Raw genomic sequence first — 18545 nt, 5'->3', positions numbered from 1 at the left:
GAAAAGAAATTGTTAGTATGAAATTTCATTTGACTTGTATATACCTAACCAGTGAACTATACAACATATCTGCATTATGCCAGCAATACCTGACAAAAACAATAAATAACCTTTTATAAAAATGGCTGCTGTTGTACAGAGTCTGACTTGCCTGTTCAAGACCACAAGACAAAGAATCCAGTTCATTTGTCTCAGTAACATTAAGGACAGTAACAGCAGTATTACAGATAAAGCTTTGTGCTAACACTATGCAGAAAATCAGAGCATTCAAAGTTTTCCTTTGCAGGCATGACAGTGAGAACTGCAGAATTAACATTCCAGTCCCTGAAGTATTTCTTCATATTCTGCTTTGACCTTATTAAATTACACCATATCAAAAAGAAAAACATGTATCTAATAATTTCTTTGTTCATACCAAACAAATATTCCTTATGAAATGAAGAGGAAAAAGTCTGTTGTAATTATCATGTATTTATTCTGTTATAAAGACAGGTATTAGAGTATAATTTTAAATCTTTAATTCAACAGCATTGTAACCAACTTTCCAAATTTGGAATGGTGTGAATTCTCACTTCTTTTCTGATGATCTGATCAAATGATGGATATAGGAATGGAAAGGATGGTTAGTATGAGTAAATTACCCTCATGATAGTGGTGTTTATAAAAAAAATACTTTATCAAAAATTATTCATGATGTCTAAAACAAGGTAATTAAATAATTTCCAATGAATAACATCAAAAAAATTTCATTCAGCAAGATTTAAGACAAGTTTCATATATTACGAAAACACTCATTGGGGCAATATATCACGATCTTTAAAGAATCACAATGTTTTGGTTTATTTTATAGGGCAAGTAAACTTATTACAGTAATTAAATATGATTTGACATGCAATAAAATTTAGGTTAGACCGCAGATTACTGATTAGTGGTATTCCCCATGAGAAAAAAAAACTTCGAAAATCCAGAATTTTGTTTCAAACTGACATCCTCCTCCAACATATCAATCACTGTACTTGAGTAGAAAATGCCAACGTTTCATGCAAAACATCCAGGACTGAATCTCACTAGTCACTTTTTGTTTTAAATAATAATTTTATTGCATGCTTTGTTATGTTCAATTAAGAAAGAATTATGTTAATCAGATTTGCAGTGTGAATGTACATTTTTAAGTCTATTCTTTGTTATCTTGAATCAAGAAAGATTTAGGAAACAGAGATTAACAGCGTGAATGTACACAAAATACTGCTTTAACATGAACAGTATACAGCATACATTGCTGAAGAAATCTGCTAATTTGGAACTCTTAATAAACTTAAGCTAGCCAACACACCTGAGCAGAAATAAAATCTGATGTTCTGAGTGAACAACAGAAAAGTTCATTGACAGTATGGCAATACTGGAGTTTTTCACAAACGAGAGTTGCTAAATATTTATTTGAAAAACAAGTGAAGGAGCATATAGTATTTCACGAATTTTACCAAAAATGATTTGTAAATATGGAATTAAAGGTAATCAATTGCAAAAATGAGTCTATCTCGCAGAGCAGGAATGCAGCAGCTGTATGAATAGATTTACGTAAATCATACATAAATTGTATAAAAGGTCGCCGTGCAAAGTCTTTCCTGATGAGATACATGGTGGCCGTGCGAATAGTCTTTCTCAGTTAAAGTGGACGTCTGTCGTGTGAATAGCCTCGGTATGATCACAAACACAAAGAAACGAACTCAACATATATGAAACGAATTTCCGAAACTATCTAACCTTTATTTCAATCTTATTGAGTAGAATTTGCTGAATTTATTCTATTTGTTATATTTATATATATAAAACTACTTTGTAAAGTTGAAATGAAAACTGTTTTAAGATCAACTATTGTGGTACATGTAATATGCAATACTCAATTTCTCTCCTGGTCTCTCTCCATCGCTCTACCTACCATCATCGGTATACCAGCTTCCAGAGTGCGTGGCTCGTCTAACTTTAGCAGAGTCACGTTTACTTTTCGACATGTTTGTCCCTATTTTGGCTCACTTTGATGCTAATCGAGATTGTTATTGTTTCGCTCAGCTGACTCCAACCCACAGGAAGTTGTGATTCGTGTTTTGATTTGCTCATGCGCTTTAAAGTTAAAGGAATCAAAAGGGTTCTGGTATATTCTTGAAACATAACATATATCCATACAGTTGAGCGTTAAATTCTATTGTTGTTAAGCGTGTACTTTTCATAAATTCGCTGATTTTCACAATACCTATTCGGTATATTTAATAGTACACTAAGACAAAGCTATTTCTTTTTTATTTTATATGAGCACCTATGGCTATGACAGGAACGGCGTACTGTTAATGCCCGTGAGAGATCTTTTCTGATAAGGTTTTCATTTGCACTTCCGTAACCAAACGCATGCAGCTGTAAACAATCGATTCACTGGTACGTGATTGCCGATTACTGTAACTTAGTTTTCTTTTTGATTCGTCAAATAGACATTGTAATTGATTTCACAGTATACTTGTTTAAGTTTGGAAAGTGTTATCGAAAAAAATGAGCGCAAGAAATGTAGTGCAAAGCTAGAAGTAGTATGAAACTACCCTAATTTCGAAACGTATGTCTTTCATATAAGTATGGTTCATATAGCAACCGCTTACCATATAATTTGTTTGGTTTTATTAAGAACGTAAAAGACGTGCTTCGTTAATAATAAAACACATCAAATTGTATTCGTTTCTGAGATTATATGAAACTGCATGAAGATAGATTCAAACAGGCATGTAATAGCCGAAAATGGAAGCTGTGATTGTAATGATCTACATGACCACTGTGCTGAACAACTTTTCAAGTTCCCGACCTGTGGAAACAACATCTTAAACATTAAGACAACCACCCATCTTGGATATTTTATAATATTCAGTCGACTGCACAACTGAATAATTAGTTGTATTCGTACTAGACCAGCAAGTTGTTCTCCACCTTTATTTTTGTTTGACTATATTCGTACAAGCTTTATCTAGACACACAAATGGACGTCAACCCAGATAGTTATTGAGGAGGGTGGTTGAATGTCTTACTCCTATGATACACGATAACTATGTCATGTAAGATTCACCATAGGTATAAGATACAATTTTTCAAGACCTTTAATGAGTACAAAAGGAAACCACAAAGAACCTATCACAGGGACACCCAACTTTAATATGATGGTTGATATCCACAAAGTACCTTTGTTTTATTTAATGTTTTATGCAATTTGGAAACATCGCAGTAAACTGAAGAAAATATTGCATGTGTATCGACTTGGGGTGGGTGAGATACAAAACTACAGGCTTCAGTAACGCAGTTTACAACTTAAACTGATGCATAATAAATGAGAAATACTTTAAAGAGTGAGTATGTATTTTAATTTAATTTTGTTGTGTTCAGACAATCATACATTGGTGCATTATAAGAAGATTGGCAACTTAATAAAAGTAACGGTACATGCACATTCACCAACCAATCTCTTTGTAGTCATGATAGCAAAACTAGTCACTTTGTAGTCATGACAGTAAAACTAGTCACTTTGTAGTTATGATAGTAAAACCAGTCTCTTTGTAGTTGTGATAGTAATTCCATTGAAAATGTGCACAAAGAAGCATAATTTTAAGAATTTTGACTACTAGATTTAGTTGAATCCAAATAAATAATGTCTTGCTAATTTGCTCACACTAAATTGTAAAACACTATTTTTGGAAACATTCTTCTGGAGATGTTCAAAGGAACTGATTTTTAATCTACTATACCAAATCAAACATTGGGAATTTCTAATAAGAAATTCACATTTAGACTTGAAAAATAATTAGCTGAAACTCTATCACAGGTATTGGCCTTGTAATGTACATAAGCAGTGGAGTTAATCTCATAATGACAGAATAAACAATAATAATAATAATAATAAAATACTTTATTTAATGAGGGTAACTCAGTTTTATTATAAGATTTAATTGCTTAGATTTATGTTTGTTTCTGATGTAATTACATTTGGAAGTTCATTCCTTAGAACACAACCAGAGTAAAAATATGACCTTTAAAGGATGTTTTTGGAAATGGTATTTTGCAATGATAATTTTTAATTAATGTCAGTGTAGGACCTTGGTACTTTTCTTCTGACTTATTGTTGACAAAGTTAATTATTTTCTTTGATTATTAAAATAGACTTGACCGATTTCATAGTTGAGAATAAAATTCTAGATGGGGTATCAATCACTAGATTTCAGATAATCTTGCTGCCCATTCTTGAAGTTTATGGATTATTTCAACATTATTTTCAGTTGTATTTGCTCAAATTGTGCAGGAGTAGTAAAAAGAGGAAGAATAAATGCAGTGTAAAATAATTTCCAATAGTTGAGTGGTTAATAACATTATATCCTTTGTAAAAGTTGAATTCTTGAGTTAACTACAGAAGAAATGTGTTTATCTTGCTTACACCTGTCAAGATTCTTATTAACATGAACTCCACAAGATTTTTTGTGTCAACATTTTCGTCTGATTATTGATGATGTACAATTGAAAATTTGGATTTCTGTTCACTGATAATATTTGCCTAGTTCCAAGTAACATTACCAAAAATAAAGGGGATTGATAAATATGTTATTCAGTGAGCACCAATATTCAACTTGATATAAATCTTTGCTCAATTTTTTTGTTCAAGGTTATAAGATTAGGATCAATTTTATGCAAAGTAGTATCATATGCATGGATGTTGTACATACAGGGGCAAGTAATTTATTAATAATATGAATAGTTCAGGCCATACAGTAGATACCAGTTGAACTCCATTGTTGATGGACATCAGTTTTGATTTAATGTTACCAGTTGTTGGCTTCAGTGTGATAGGTATGATTTGAACCATGAGAGTGATATGTGAGGACATTTGCACTTTTCAATTATGGTCAATTAAGTCAAATGCCTTTTTAAAGCCAATACATACAGTTCCAATCAAATCTCCATTGTCTTTTGCAAGAAACCATTCATTCATGAATTTTGTTAGCACAGACTGACAGGAGTGGTTTCGTTTAGATTGGGATGGGTGATTTAAATGGCATAGAGGCATGTAGAAACATGTTTTTTAAATAGTTAATATATGGTTGGCAGAATCGATATTGGTCTATCATTGTCTTGATTTTTTATTTTGAATCCATTTTCATAAATGGTCACAACCTTGGCTGCCTTCAGTCAAGATGTGAAGATTCCTTTAATAAAGTTTTGATTAATTATGTAGGTAACAGATGGAGCAATAATATCAGCACATTTGTGTAAGATGAATGGATCCATTATTTGGTCCAATCCTGCCAATTTCTTAGATTTAACTTTTTCAGGTCACTTACTATATCTGTACATGACATAAATGGAATAGTGAATTTTACATTTTCAGGAATTTGAGACTTTAAAAATCTTGTAACGTCAAACTTGTTATATTATACATTAGTATCTGAGATATTTGAATTCACATTTGTTACATTAATAAAGTGCTTATTGAATCTATTAACAATATCATGCATAAATTATCTGGAGAAAATCATTCAGAATTTTCCAATTTCATGTGGAGTTTCTGCCTTTTCAACAGATATTTTATAAAAATTTAATTTAGCAGACTGAATCATGGCAGTACTTTTGTTAAGTTTGTAGTTATGACATTCTTTTGTTTTATAAAAGTAGTTTCTATTTTATCTGGCTTTGCTGATTTCAGTCATAAGCCTTTCACGTTTTTGAGGGTTTTTCACTCTTTGTTTTTAAAACAATCTTTTGATCTAAAACAGAGTCGTTACTGGTGCAACAGGTATCCAGTGCTTCATTGGGGTCTTCTACATTTTCTACACAAAAGCGGAGGATGTTTCTAAATCAGATAAAAAGTTACCAACATTTAATATTTTGAATAATGAACAGGAGAATAATCTTATGCTTTGTATCACATATATCCTTACTGTTTACTTTGCATTATGGGATAATGGTCACATACTCAGAAATAAGGAACCTGTTCTTCAATGATGTTCTCTGATTTATTACTATATACATGTACATGATCAGTTAGTGTACTTGATGTTTCTGTATCTCTTGGAGGGGAGGTAACAAGCTGACTCAACCCACAAGATTCAATTATGCTTTGTAATCATGCATTCTTACAACCTAAAATCCCCCATCACAATAACTTCTAGATTATGATCCATAGCTGCCTCAAATCCAATTTCAAACTTCTCTATCCAAGAGACATGTAGGTGAATAAGGTGACCTATAGACATAACATACTAGTATTGACTTTGATCTGGCACAGATTTGTATCCATATTGTCTCAGGCTGACTGATTGCAATGTATTCTGGGGCCCCAAGTGGCCGAGTGGTCTAAAGCGCTCTCCATTACGGATCACTGCCATCTCACCTCTTTGTGGGTTCAAGTCTCGGATTCAGCCAATGTGAGTATGTGAGAAAGTTTGCCAGTAGCTTCTCGTGGGTCGGTGGTTCTTTGAAGGTTCTTCCTACACCATTAATACTAGCCAACATGTACAGCCTATCGTGTGCTGAAAAATGGCGTTAAACCCTATAACAACAACAACAGCAACGTCTTTTATTTGTTCATATATATATATATATATATATATATATATATATATATATATATATATATAGTAAACCCCATATTATGTATATTTGATTAATTTATATCTGATTTAATTGTTTGTAAGCTTTAAAGTCTTTTTATTTTTTAATTTCATTATATGTGAAAATAATGTAGTTTCATTTATTAGGAATTTGATACTTTTTCAGAAAATAGTTTGACCTTGACTGTTCATTTTATAAAGATAAGGCTGACCTGGTTCCCGACCTTAATTCAAAATTAGTAAGTCACGCGACAAAGCTTTTTTTAAATTTATTTTTATTGTGGGAATAATAAGGCTGAGGTTGGGGCTGTATTGAACACATGACCCTAGGCTTGTAAATAGTTTTAGTGAAGTAAACAACTTTTTTTCTCGGAGTAAAATGATTGGTTTTTATCAAGGTCACACTGGGGCTATGTGATTTTTTATATGTAAAGATGATCATGTGATCCTCTATTTTGCAATTAGGCATTTCAAAAATTGCGCATTACTTAGTTTTAATAGTGATGATTAGAGAGAGATCTGACATTCTGGGCTTAAAAACATCTGATGTCAAGTCATTTTCTTCTGTTGTAGCCAGTTTTTGAGTTATATGTTAATTTTTCTTCAGTTTTTTAGAATTCTAAAAGATCAATTCATTTCTCTGGAAATATTTTTGTGCTCATACATAATTCTTGAACAAAGACATTTCTTAATATTTTTATTTGGATTTCCAAAACCGGAGGATTATTTCTCATCTTTCTACAAGGAATTATAGACAACAACATTGAACAGGATACAGCATACATCATTGCCATCCATCTTGGATTCTTTGTCGGGACTCGAACTTTCAGTCATTAGAATATTTTATTATTAGGACTTCTAATTTATTCTTGGATTATTCTTGAATTATTTTTGGATTTGATTCTTGATACCGTAAGTTCTTATTTTTTTATTTTTACAGTATTGTTCTAGGGAAATAAATTATTTGTTAAATTTTTCAAAGCTTGTTTTCACTCTTTCTTGTGCTACTGTTTATTTGAGCCTAAGATGTGTCTAATATTGAGACTTGCAACATGAAGTAATTTATTCACAGGACCTAGCAAAAGTAAAATTGTGTGTAGGCTTTGAGGGTTCACTTTTAACAATTATAGTACAGTATTACTAATATTTGTATTCAAATCAGTACTAGTACAAGAACTAACACTGACATTGCTGTTTACATTTTCACATGATCAGTAAACTAAATTGTGCAATTGTAAAGCCTCAGGGGAAGTTTCAGTGGAATAACATCTAGATATATCTTTACATGAAATTTGGTTGGATTGTACTAGTGACTTGTCTAACATTTCGGCAAAATATGCACAGTTTAATATTTGTACAACAAACTTAGTACTTGAATTGTTACACTCTGTTTCATAGTGTGTTTTTGACAATTAAAATTGTGGATTAGTGTTGTGCATTTACACATAGTTTCACTGCATTCTGTGCATATTTCTGATACAACATTAAAAAATTTTTAGTTTATTTTATTACTGGCTTGTGAAAAATAATATTCAGATATGAATTACTGTTGGCATTCTCTTCCTTGCCATAACCTAAATTTGTATTATTTGTTGAACTCATCTATTGCTTGTGGTTATGTCCATTGCAAATTTAGCACCTGGTGGCCTTGCCGTGGTGGCAGGTTTCTGTTACATAACCTGTTTCATCACAAAAATGACATCATTGGATATTTTCTTCAAAATAGAGGTACAGCAGATTTATATTTCTTGGTAATAATACAGTTCCTTTTGCACCCAGGTGAACCTTGTTCTTAGAGTACATTTTTAGGTTCACTTTTTTACCGTACCTATGTTTCCCCAAAAGAATGCAAATTAAATGGTTCACATGGATCACTTGACTCAATTGTATGAGGAGGTATCCCAGGCACTATTTTGTTGCTTATACATTGAGAATGCAGAGTGTAAAGAAGACTTTCGTAACTGTCTTTGATTTCATTCAGGCAGTCACCATCACTAGCATCATTTCCACCTATCTGAACTTCTATTATTTTGTATGGTGTGATGTCTATGTTGAATACTGTATGTGTTACATAATTTATTTTTGCCTGTCTTAATGCATTTACATATGTCTTTGTTAGCCCCTTCTTTCTGACTTGACCACTCCCGTATCCTAAGGGGTTAGAGCATCCACCTTGGATGCAGGAGGTCATCTGTTTGAACCCTGACTTCGACCCCCCAAGTCTTTGGTATGACTTGGGGGAATCGAACCCACGACCTCCCGTATCTGAGGCAGACGTTCTAACCACTAGGCCACCGGAGCAGTGGATGGAGGACAGATAGATTGATTAACTGATTGACCATTTAATTGTTTAATCAAATGATTCTGTTTCTACATCTTTTGTGGGGAGAGTTTTCTGAGTAGGGAATTACATATGTACAGATGAAAGCATCAAATATATTGATAGGTTAGTTAGATAATTGATGGACTGTTTGATTCTGTTTCTTCATTTTTATTCCAGAATTCTAGAGGAACCATGTCACAGAAAGATATAGATGATTTATCAAATTTAATTCAACCAGGATCAAATTCCCACTCTGTAGTATTTCGACACGAGTCCCATGATTCTATCCTTATGAGAGAAATGAAAAAACTTTATGATGAAAAGTTGCTGATAGATGTTACCCTTAGCGTGGAAGAGTTTGAAATTTCTTGCCATAAAAATGTGCTTGCTTCACTGAGTCCTTACTTCAAGTTAATGTTCACAATTGACTTGCTTGAAAGCAAGCAAGATCGTATAGAATTGCATGGAGTGGATGCTAAATCTGTGAAATACATTGTTGAATATGCTTATACTGGAAAATTAAAAATTACTCGTTCCAATGCCCAGAACCTTTTGGCTGCAGCTTCACTCTTTCAGATCCTTCCAGTCCAGAGAGCATGTGCCAAATTTATGGAAACACAGTTGGATGTACAAAATTGTGTTGGCATGCATTACTTTGCACATATTCATAGCTGTTATGATCTAAAACAGAAAGCCAGGGAATGTATTGAAAAATATTTCTCACAGGTATGTTCGTGTGAGGAATTTATGTTGCTTAGTTATGATAAAGTGCGAGAGATCATAATGTCGGATGAACTTAACGTGCAGAGCGAGGAGACCATATTGGATGCTGTGATAGACTGGGTCAAACACAATGAACGGGACAGGAAATACTATGTTGGTGAATTACTGCCACATGTGAGACTTGGACTGATCAGCTCCAAGTATGTAAAACAGCAAATTGTAGAAAATTCTTTGTTTCAAAAGGATGATGTTTGTCAAGGCATAATCAGGGATTTTCTTGACTTTGAAGCCAGACCAGGATCTTATGACGGGGGTACAGAGTTTAGCATTACCTTGCGCTCAGGCATGTTTCAGCCCGAGAACTGCCTTGTTTTTGTTGGTGGCAAAGAACCAACAAATACACGCCCTTGTATTAATTGTTACAACCCAGTTACAAGGGAGTCATTTTACATTGAGGATTTTCCCGAAGACAGAGCATCAGGCTGCTATGATGTGGAAGACATGGCCAGTGTTGTTACGAAGGATAATATACTCTATGCAGGAGGAGGAATCTATATCTATCACCAAATCATTGATGACTCAGAAGATGACTCTTTCGAAGAGTTAGAATACAAGGAACACACCGTACAAAAAGATTTCTTTCAGTATGACAATGATCACAATGAATGGATCCAAAAGTCCCCAATGCTCTTTCCAAAGTCAAACTTTACCCTAGCAGAGCTAAATGGAAAGATTTACTGTTTTGGTGGTTTAACTGAGAACAAGCACCCAACAGAAATAGTGGAGGTATATGATATTGAGAAAAACAGGTGGAACTACCACGGCATGCTTCCAACAACATTGGTGGATCTCAGCTCCGTTGTGTACCAGAATCACATATATCTTCTGGGAGGCAGAACAGGAGTTGGTGCCCATAACAATTTACTGCGGTAATTGTATAGTCATTTATTTATGCAGCCTAATATGATGTATTGTGGATGTTCCTTATGCTAACTGACTTGAATGTTATATATATATATATATATATATATATATATATATATATATATATATATATATATATATATATTTTTTTTCTTTTGTCTTGACTGAATCAATGCCCAAGACCATCCATGTATTCATAATATGGATTAATTTTAGGTATATGCAAATTGTTTGTTATATTGTGAAATACTCATTTTAATGAGGCATGTTATTCACATATATGTGTTGTGTATGGACCAAAGTGGGATTTTGTTATGTCAAGAAATTTGTTTTAGCAGTATAGGGAAACCTACCTATACATTATTAAGATTTTGTCCTTTATAGATAGGGATTGTTTATACAGAGGCTGAATTTTTAAAAAAATGAAGTTAAGAAAGGAGTGACCTTCACAAGCAGGTATCCTTTATATCTATTAAGAAAAGTTTCATTTGCACAATAATGGATCCTTGTTTTTTTTACCTTTGTGACAGAAGAATGTCATGAAGTTGCAGCCCTTTTTTATGTCAGGCTGGATATGTTGGGCCACCTGTCTCAGTCAGGAGAAGGTGCTAGCAAGTTTCACCAGTTGGCTATATATGTAACTGACAACCACTCATTTGGAGAACTTTATAATCTCCATTTCACCAAAAACATATTAACTGTATATCAACCATTAGGAGCACCAAGAGTAAAATTAAACTTGATTTATACGACTAATTTCTAAAATAAAATGAAAAGCAAATAGATGAGAAAAATTGTCAGTTGGTACTGACAAATTCCAGTCATGGAGTATTTTTATTTCTCATTGGCTCATAGGACAAAAGACAGACCATGTAAACCCTTGACAGAGATTTCCTTGTGTAAGTGCCAACCAATACATTGATTCCATTAACCATATATCTCTCAGGGATCATGGCAAACATAAAGTGTTCTGCAAGCCACTTTCCACTTTCCACTTTCCATTTTAGCTTCACTTCTTTTTGGCTTTCATCACTGTATATATTTTTTGAGGCATTTAAAATCAAAATGTGCAGAAACTATTCCATTTATAGATGGCACTCCCTTACTTTTGTACCCTTCTTAATTACGTTTCCAGTTATAAGGTGGTTATGATCACAGGTCCCATTTTATTATGTAATACTAAAATTATATTACGTTGTGTATGATATACTTCATTATAACATGATCAATTGCTTGGCTGCCATGGACAGTATTATAATGATGGAGTGCTTTAATTGGATTTTTTTAAACCCACAGTTAACTATAATTATCATTTTCAAACAGCTGTTCTAATGTTTATCAGCAATCCTCCTTAAGTTTTATGATCCTCTAATATTTTATGTAATACAGTATTGGACATTTGATAAAGCAGCTTGGTTGGTTGATATTTTCATGGCACTTTCAACACATTATTGACTATATCATACCAAAAAAAAATGGAAGCCTTGTGCCAGTTCCAAGGCCACACAGAGGCAGCCAGCACAAGCTGTCCTAATTGAGTATTGAACCTTCAACCCTTGAATTACAATTATGATGCTCAACCAACCAGCTTCTGTGGCTCTTAATCAGGTAGAGAATTCATATACAATAAATGCAGGTTTTGGAAGGTGTTTTTCTTTTATGTATGTATTTTTTTTGGGGGGGGGGTTCTTAACCTCATTTGACCCCTCTCTAATCTGGACCCCACTGCAGATTGGTCAGATATTTTGATTTCAGTTGGGTCATTTTAATATTAATCCAGCTCTCATATACTGGCAGCACCTTTACGATGGCTATCTAGCTGATTGATATATTGTATTAACTGACAATATTTTACAAAATTAATGTCAGCAATACAGTTGTCTCCTTTTCATGAGACCGTCCCTTCTGGAGTTAAAGGGTGGCCTTATAGGAGAGATGGCCTTTCACTATGGACTCTATAAAACTGTCATCAGCAGCCATTAATTTGATCTATGAATTATCAGACACCCTGAACTTGATTGCATTATTCAACAGGTAAAGGTGATAACTCCAAACTTCTGACTTGTTATGCTTTTCTTTCCCCCCTCTTCCCTTTACCTAGATCCTTTACCCAGATATGGCTATAGTTGACCCTTTACCCAGATATGGCCATAATTGACCAGCATACATAGCATAAACAGTAATTTGCTAGAATGTACTAGAAATGTTTTAAACACAAAAAACTGCACAAATTACACTACTGTTTAGTTGTTATTTAAAAAATACTGTCCTTGAAAAGAAATTCTGTGGATTAATAAATAGACAAGGCTGAATATACATGAGAGCAGTAACCCCACTCAGGGATTCCCCAGTCTCATATCAAGAGTTATAAAGAAACTATTATAATTGATCCCCAATGAATTTGCTTTTATTACATTGCATTCCCTTCCTCATCACTATAACCTAAACCCAGTTTCCAGATCCCTTCCTTTGAAAACTTTACAAGCATCAAGTCTCACACAAAGTAACTTAGGTACCATGTCTGTATAGCTTTATACTGAAACTGTGTCACAGAGAACTTCCTTATAGAGTCCCAAACATATTTTGGTGTTTGGTGAGGTGACCTTTTGACCAGGATTGATCATTTGTGAGAGGACTCAAAGGAGAAGGACACCTTATTTCTTTATTTAAATTTTGTTTCCTTTTCTCTCTAGCTATGATCCAGAACAAGAGGAATGGACATCTCTCGCTGGAATGTTAACACCACGCTTTAATTTTGGAGCATGTGTTGTTGATGGAGAAATATATGTCGCAGGTGGGCAGATATACTCCCATGCAACGTATACTATATCTCGGGAGGTTCTGAGAACAGTAGAGATTTACAACATGGGACTGAACCAGTGGCGGCAGGGCCCTGAACTACCACAGGAACTCTGTAATGTTTGTATGACTGTATTAAACGGGGCTATTTATGCCAGTGGCACATGTAACTGTGATCATGATGTGACAGGTTTACGTCACAATAAGGTGTGTTGCCTGGACCTTGGAACAAATCAGTGGAAAGTGATAGAGGAGGATTTAAATAGAGTCAGAAATTTCAGATGCTCTGCAGTTAAATTACATACCCGAAAATTGCCCCGGGTCTTCCGTCAGGATGTTGATACATAGTATGGTGCTTAACCCATTTGGCAAAAGTAAAGGAAGAAAAATGGACACAGCCTAGTATGATGATCTTTGATTTAGATTGGACATAGTTTCACTTTTTCATCATGAGATTTTGAAGAATGTCCTAAACTTTTGGCATGTGCTCTGGTATAGGGGATAGAGACTGTTTCAGTCTGTCCATCCTTCCATCAATCCATTACCACCTGTCATTATAAAGTACTAGTTAAAATTCACTGTACCCCAAATTGATATTTTCCATATGATAACCTGTAACAATGTGCAAGAGGGGTATTATGTTTTGCTCTCTTTTCTTGGGTCTATAGGAGAAAGTTCAAAGTTCAATGCTATTTTCAGTTATATTTTAATCTAACTTTTTATGTGCATTTATAGCATAAAAACATATTGCATATACCTCAGGCGCATAATCCAAAACTGTTTAGAATGCATAATATTCTTTACAAATTGTATTTAATGTAAAACTGCAGCCTAGTCCTGGTACATAACATGTCAGACTAATGGATAGTTATGTTATATATATTGTGACTATAAATAATTAGATCTTGAATGCAATATTTTAATTGTTTTAGAACTTGTGATATATACAAATTTTGAAATTAGTATGTTGTCAGAGTTGAGATTTCTTAAAAGATGGGTCTTGTTTTATGTTGAAGTCTGTCATTTTCATTTGGTCCACCAAGTTTCTGAGTGAAATAGAATTGACACGGGATATATGGAGAAAAATGTTTGGAGTTTTTGGAAAGCCACGTGCACATGTGACAAAACCAGAACATCAGATTAGTAGATTTAAAGGACCTTGATCAATAGATTGGTTTCAGAATCACTTGGATTTTTATTGCAAATGTTTTAACAGTGTTTCAAGGGGAATGAAAATGAATGAGGTGGATTTTTGGCCATGATTTTGTTCTTAATACATGTATAACAAAACTGCAAGTTCTGAACATGAATCACTTTCTGGTGGCAAATGTTACATAATAATTAATTAACATTAGTCAGGCTATTGTCAGTTAAATGAAAAATGAGAAATTATTTATCTCGTGCTTCACTGCAAAGATTATTTAATACAAAAAATTCACAAGCATTTTTAGTGACTTTCACATGTTCACTGCTTGGTTATGAAATTCATTGTACTTACTAAGTTTCACATTTAACAGTCTCTCACTAATTTTCTAGTTCAGATTTCCCTTGAACCATTCAGTATTTTTCAAAGAATGGAGAATGTGCTCTCCATATCAGCACTGGCATATGGTAATGACAGAACCTTTGATCTAGTCTCAAATAAGGCTTTTGAAAATGTGTGTGTTTGTTAACTTTGCTACAGCAGAATCATTGCTCACTATGTGGTGGTGTCTGCATATGCCTGGTGATATCATTTTGTTCCCAATATGCTATATTAAAAACCACTTTGCATGAGATGTGCATTGCAAACTCAGGGCCTTTGCTACTTGCCCATGCCCACTTAAACTATGATATAAAGCACAGCTGAACATGTTTTAATGTTTCTTAGCCAGTGTGATTTGTTAGTATTCAGAGAAAGCATACATTTCATTGAACCAAAAAGTGGTAGACAGTCTCTAATATGTTATTTTTGTCTTACCACTGGTAGAATCACATGTATGGCCACATGTTAGTGGATGCTTTTTAATGTTCAAGCCATATAGTTTGCATACACCTTCTATAAGGTAGGGTGTGTTATGTTTTGTGATGCTGGCAAGTTGGCCAGTAACCATTTGTCTGTCAGTTACCAATTTTGTTTCTGCACAGTATCTCAATTTGTCCTACAGTTATCAAATTTTGTTGATGACTTGGACACAGAGTAAGAAAAAACCTGATTGATTTGTGGATCAAAAATTCAAAGGTTAAGGTCACTGTAAAATAAAAAAATTATGGTTTCAGCACAATGATTTCAAGTTGTTCACATCTATCGTTACCAAAGTTTGCAGGAGATTTACACTTAGGGTAAGAGGAATTCTTTTGAGCTTTTGAATTAAAAAATTTAAAAGCTGATTCAATTTCACTGTGACAGAAAAAGGAGAAAGGGTCTCTGCACAAATCTGTTGACAGTATACCTTCACCAAGGTTTGTGGATGACTTTCATGTTGGATAAGAAGAAATCCTATTGATTTGGGGTCAAATGTCAAAGTAATTATGGCATAAAAAAGTAGTTTTGTTGAATAACGTTTTTTTCATCACTAAACTGCTAGACTGAACTTTAGGGATGGTTTTCACTTAACATAGTAAAGACACCTATATATTCTCGGTCTAAATGACATTGGTCACAGCTATGGTACGTTTAAGTAGTTAAATATTTTCTGTACATTCAATTTAGTTCAAAACCTCATACCTTGAATGTGACCAAAGGAAGGTCAAGGTCATTGCAAACTGTTTGTCAATAATTACCAGAGTCATCTATGCCATACTTGTGTCTATAAAGAGGGCTATTAAAGATGATCAGATGTATACAGTGCAGTTCATGGTACTTTTGTTATTCATTACTGAATCAGCATTTTGTTAATGAGAATAGCAATGTATATTTTTATTCTCTTTTTTTTAAATGCATTTTTATATTTTATTTATATATAATGGTATTTTTCAAATACAAATAACACCAAGATTGATTTTATAATGCAGACTGCTGTAATTCATGTAAGTTTTAGTAGACCAAAAGAATAATTATTTTATCCACACTGATTTTGGAAAGTGATCATATATAGAAAAGTAATGGACCTGACATCAATGAAGACTTAAAAACAGCTACATGATTATTAATATTAAATTAACATGAAAAAATAATGGACCTGACATCAAGGAAGAGTCTAGAGCAACTATATGATCTGTCATAATTGCACTAAGAGCATTAATCAATATTTGTTTGAATTTACTTATATACACATGTATTGCATTAGGTAAGTTTGACATTGAATAAATATGTGATGGACATAGGTATCCCATGACATTTAAACCCCCAAAATCACAAAATACTTTTGTATTAAAAATTAGACACTTCTGTTGATGAGTACCAGTAAAAGGGTGTTATTGGTATGTTATAAAATTTACAATTTACATCTGGCATACACTATACCATATAGATTAACATTATTTGATGAAAATAAGAAAAATTCAAAATACCAGTATATACCAATCCGTACATAAGAAAAGACTTTAGAATTAAATGTGTTGATTAGTAAACCTTATTTAAGGATGGGATAGAATTTGAGCTCTCTATAGAGAAATTATTTCATTGTCATTGTCAGGAAACCTAAAGTAGATAAAGTTACAATCTTGAGATTGCATAATGTGCACACAATCTGCTTAAAATCAGAACTCCAAAGTACTCCATGGAGATTAGACAGAAACCAGTAACAGTTTAGTTAATATTTTTGGTGACCTTTGGAGTTATTAGTCTTCTTAGTTTCAATAGCCTATCAGATAAAGTGTTGCATTTTGTATTAAGGAGAGTTATTATTAGTAACAATATGTTCCGAACAATACATTTCAACAAATTTCATTGTGATGATATGATTGGTGAACCACAAGATCAACAGAACTTGACCACAAGAGAAATTCTTAAAGTAAATAAGCTTAAATATTGTCAGGCAATAAATAATTGATGTATGGAACAGATTTTCAGTAAAAAAGTGTTTATTTCTGCTATTTTTGTAAAATCTTTGCATGTGTACTTTATATCTCAACACACCAATCTTCCAGTTAAGGACTTAAGTTGTACAGAAAAGTTTTTTGATAATAATAAAAAATACTCTTTGGACAAAAAAATTGTTAATCCGTATAAATTATTTTTAGTACAGAAAAATGTCTTTGATTTTGTGGCTTAACTATAGGCAAAAATATTAAAGGTACACAAAATTGCATGAATTATGGCAGTTTAATAATTTATGTCTATTTTTACATGAAAATGTAAGTTATACACTTTTTTTTACAAGTAATGAGTAAAATCATATTCATGACAGTCTCAAGAAATATGATATTTGTTTTCTACATATTATTAAAGTGTGTTTCTATGTCATGCATGCATTTATCTGAATAGTCTTAATAGATATAGTATTTAGTCATCTATGTTAGAGTTATACATTTAGTCACTTATGTTAAAGTTATATATCCTGTAATTAGTGCAAATTTCTCCACACCTTATTAATGTATAAATGAGTACCTCAACATTAGTTTTCTTACCTAAACTTGGAACAAATTAGTGCCTAGTTTCATGTCTTTTTTTAAAAATGAAACAGTACTTTTTGTATTTGCTTTTGAATATTCAGATGTATAGCCTAGCCATAAAGCATCAAATTAATTGTATGCTGGTTTTCCAAACAAAGAAAATGTATACAGTGTGTGCACAAACATGGAAGGGTATGGACTAACCCCATTATTACTCAAAGGTATCACTACACTAATTAAGCCTTGTAGATGTAGTGCCTTAGAAGATAAAAAAAATTTGCTGGAGATTTGCTAACCTGTGAATAATGTTACTTACATGTGTATTCAGTAGAAAGCAGCATTAAAGCCTAAACAGAAAATAACATGTTTATTGAGTTGAATCTCTTGGGTTTTTATGTCAGATGACAAAGTAAGGTGTGATTTGGCCAGTTCCAATCACAGTCTCATTTCATTCAGATGTTACCTCTGCTGATTTCTGTATACATGTCTTAAGTCAGGCATATTATTTTACAGCATTTGATTGTCCATCTGTAACATTTACTGTGATGGTTGGAGAGATTTTCCTGAAACAATGCCCAAGTATATATGAGAACTAAATGGTGTGGTGCATA

General features: G+C 33.1%; 2 protein-coding genes across 4 annotated transcripts in view; one reads left to right on the top strand and one right to left on the bottom strand.

Moving 5' to 3' along the window:
- The window catches only part of LOC149805443 (protein MEMO1-like), a 41043-nt gene extending 38887 nt beyond the window's left edge, over window positions 1-2156 (bottom strand). For both annotated transcript variants that reach the window (XM_089950028.1, XM_089950029.1), the window contains exon 1: window positions 1940-2156. In XM_089950028.1, coding sequence (XP_089806154.1) covers window positions 1940-2012 — 73 coding nt within the window. In that variant the 5' untranslated portion in view covers window positions 2013-2156. The remainder of the gene's footprint in view (window positions 1-1939) is intronic.
- Window positions 2157-2292: 136 nt separating this feature from the next.
- On the top strand, window positions 2293-18296 carry LOC149805442 (kelch repeat and BTB domain-containing protein 8-like). 2 transcript variants are annotated; one of them, XM_089950027.1, is made up of 4 exons: window positions 2293-2430; window positions 6327-6443; window positions 9130-10604; window positions 13293-18296. In XM_089950027.1, the coding sequence occupies exons 3-4, from the start codon at window positions 9145-9147 to the stop codon at window positions 13744-13746; spliced, it is 1914 nt and encodes a 637-aa protein (XP_089806153.1). In that variant the 5' UTR covers window positions 2293-2430; window positions 6327-6443; window positions 9130-9144; the 3' UTR covers window positions 13747-18296. The 2 variants fall into 2 exon arrangements, with proteins under 2 accessions (XP_089806153.1, XP_089806152.1); XM_089950026.1 differs by lacking the exon at window positions 6327-6443.
- The last annotated feature ends 249 nt before the right edge of the window (window positions 18297-18545 follow it).

Source organism: Sinohyriopsis cumingii, chromosome 2 (assembly GCF_028554795.1).
Source record: "Sinohyriopsis cumingii isolate HCF-2022 chromosome 2, ASM2855479v2, whole genome shotgun sequence".
Lineage (NCBI taxonomy): Eukaryota > Metazoa > Mollusca > Bivalvia > Unionida > Unionidae > Sinohyriopsis > Sinohyriopsis cumingii.
Note: the sequence above shows the minus strand (reverse complement) of the source record. Positions and strands in the feature narration are given on the sequence as shown.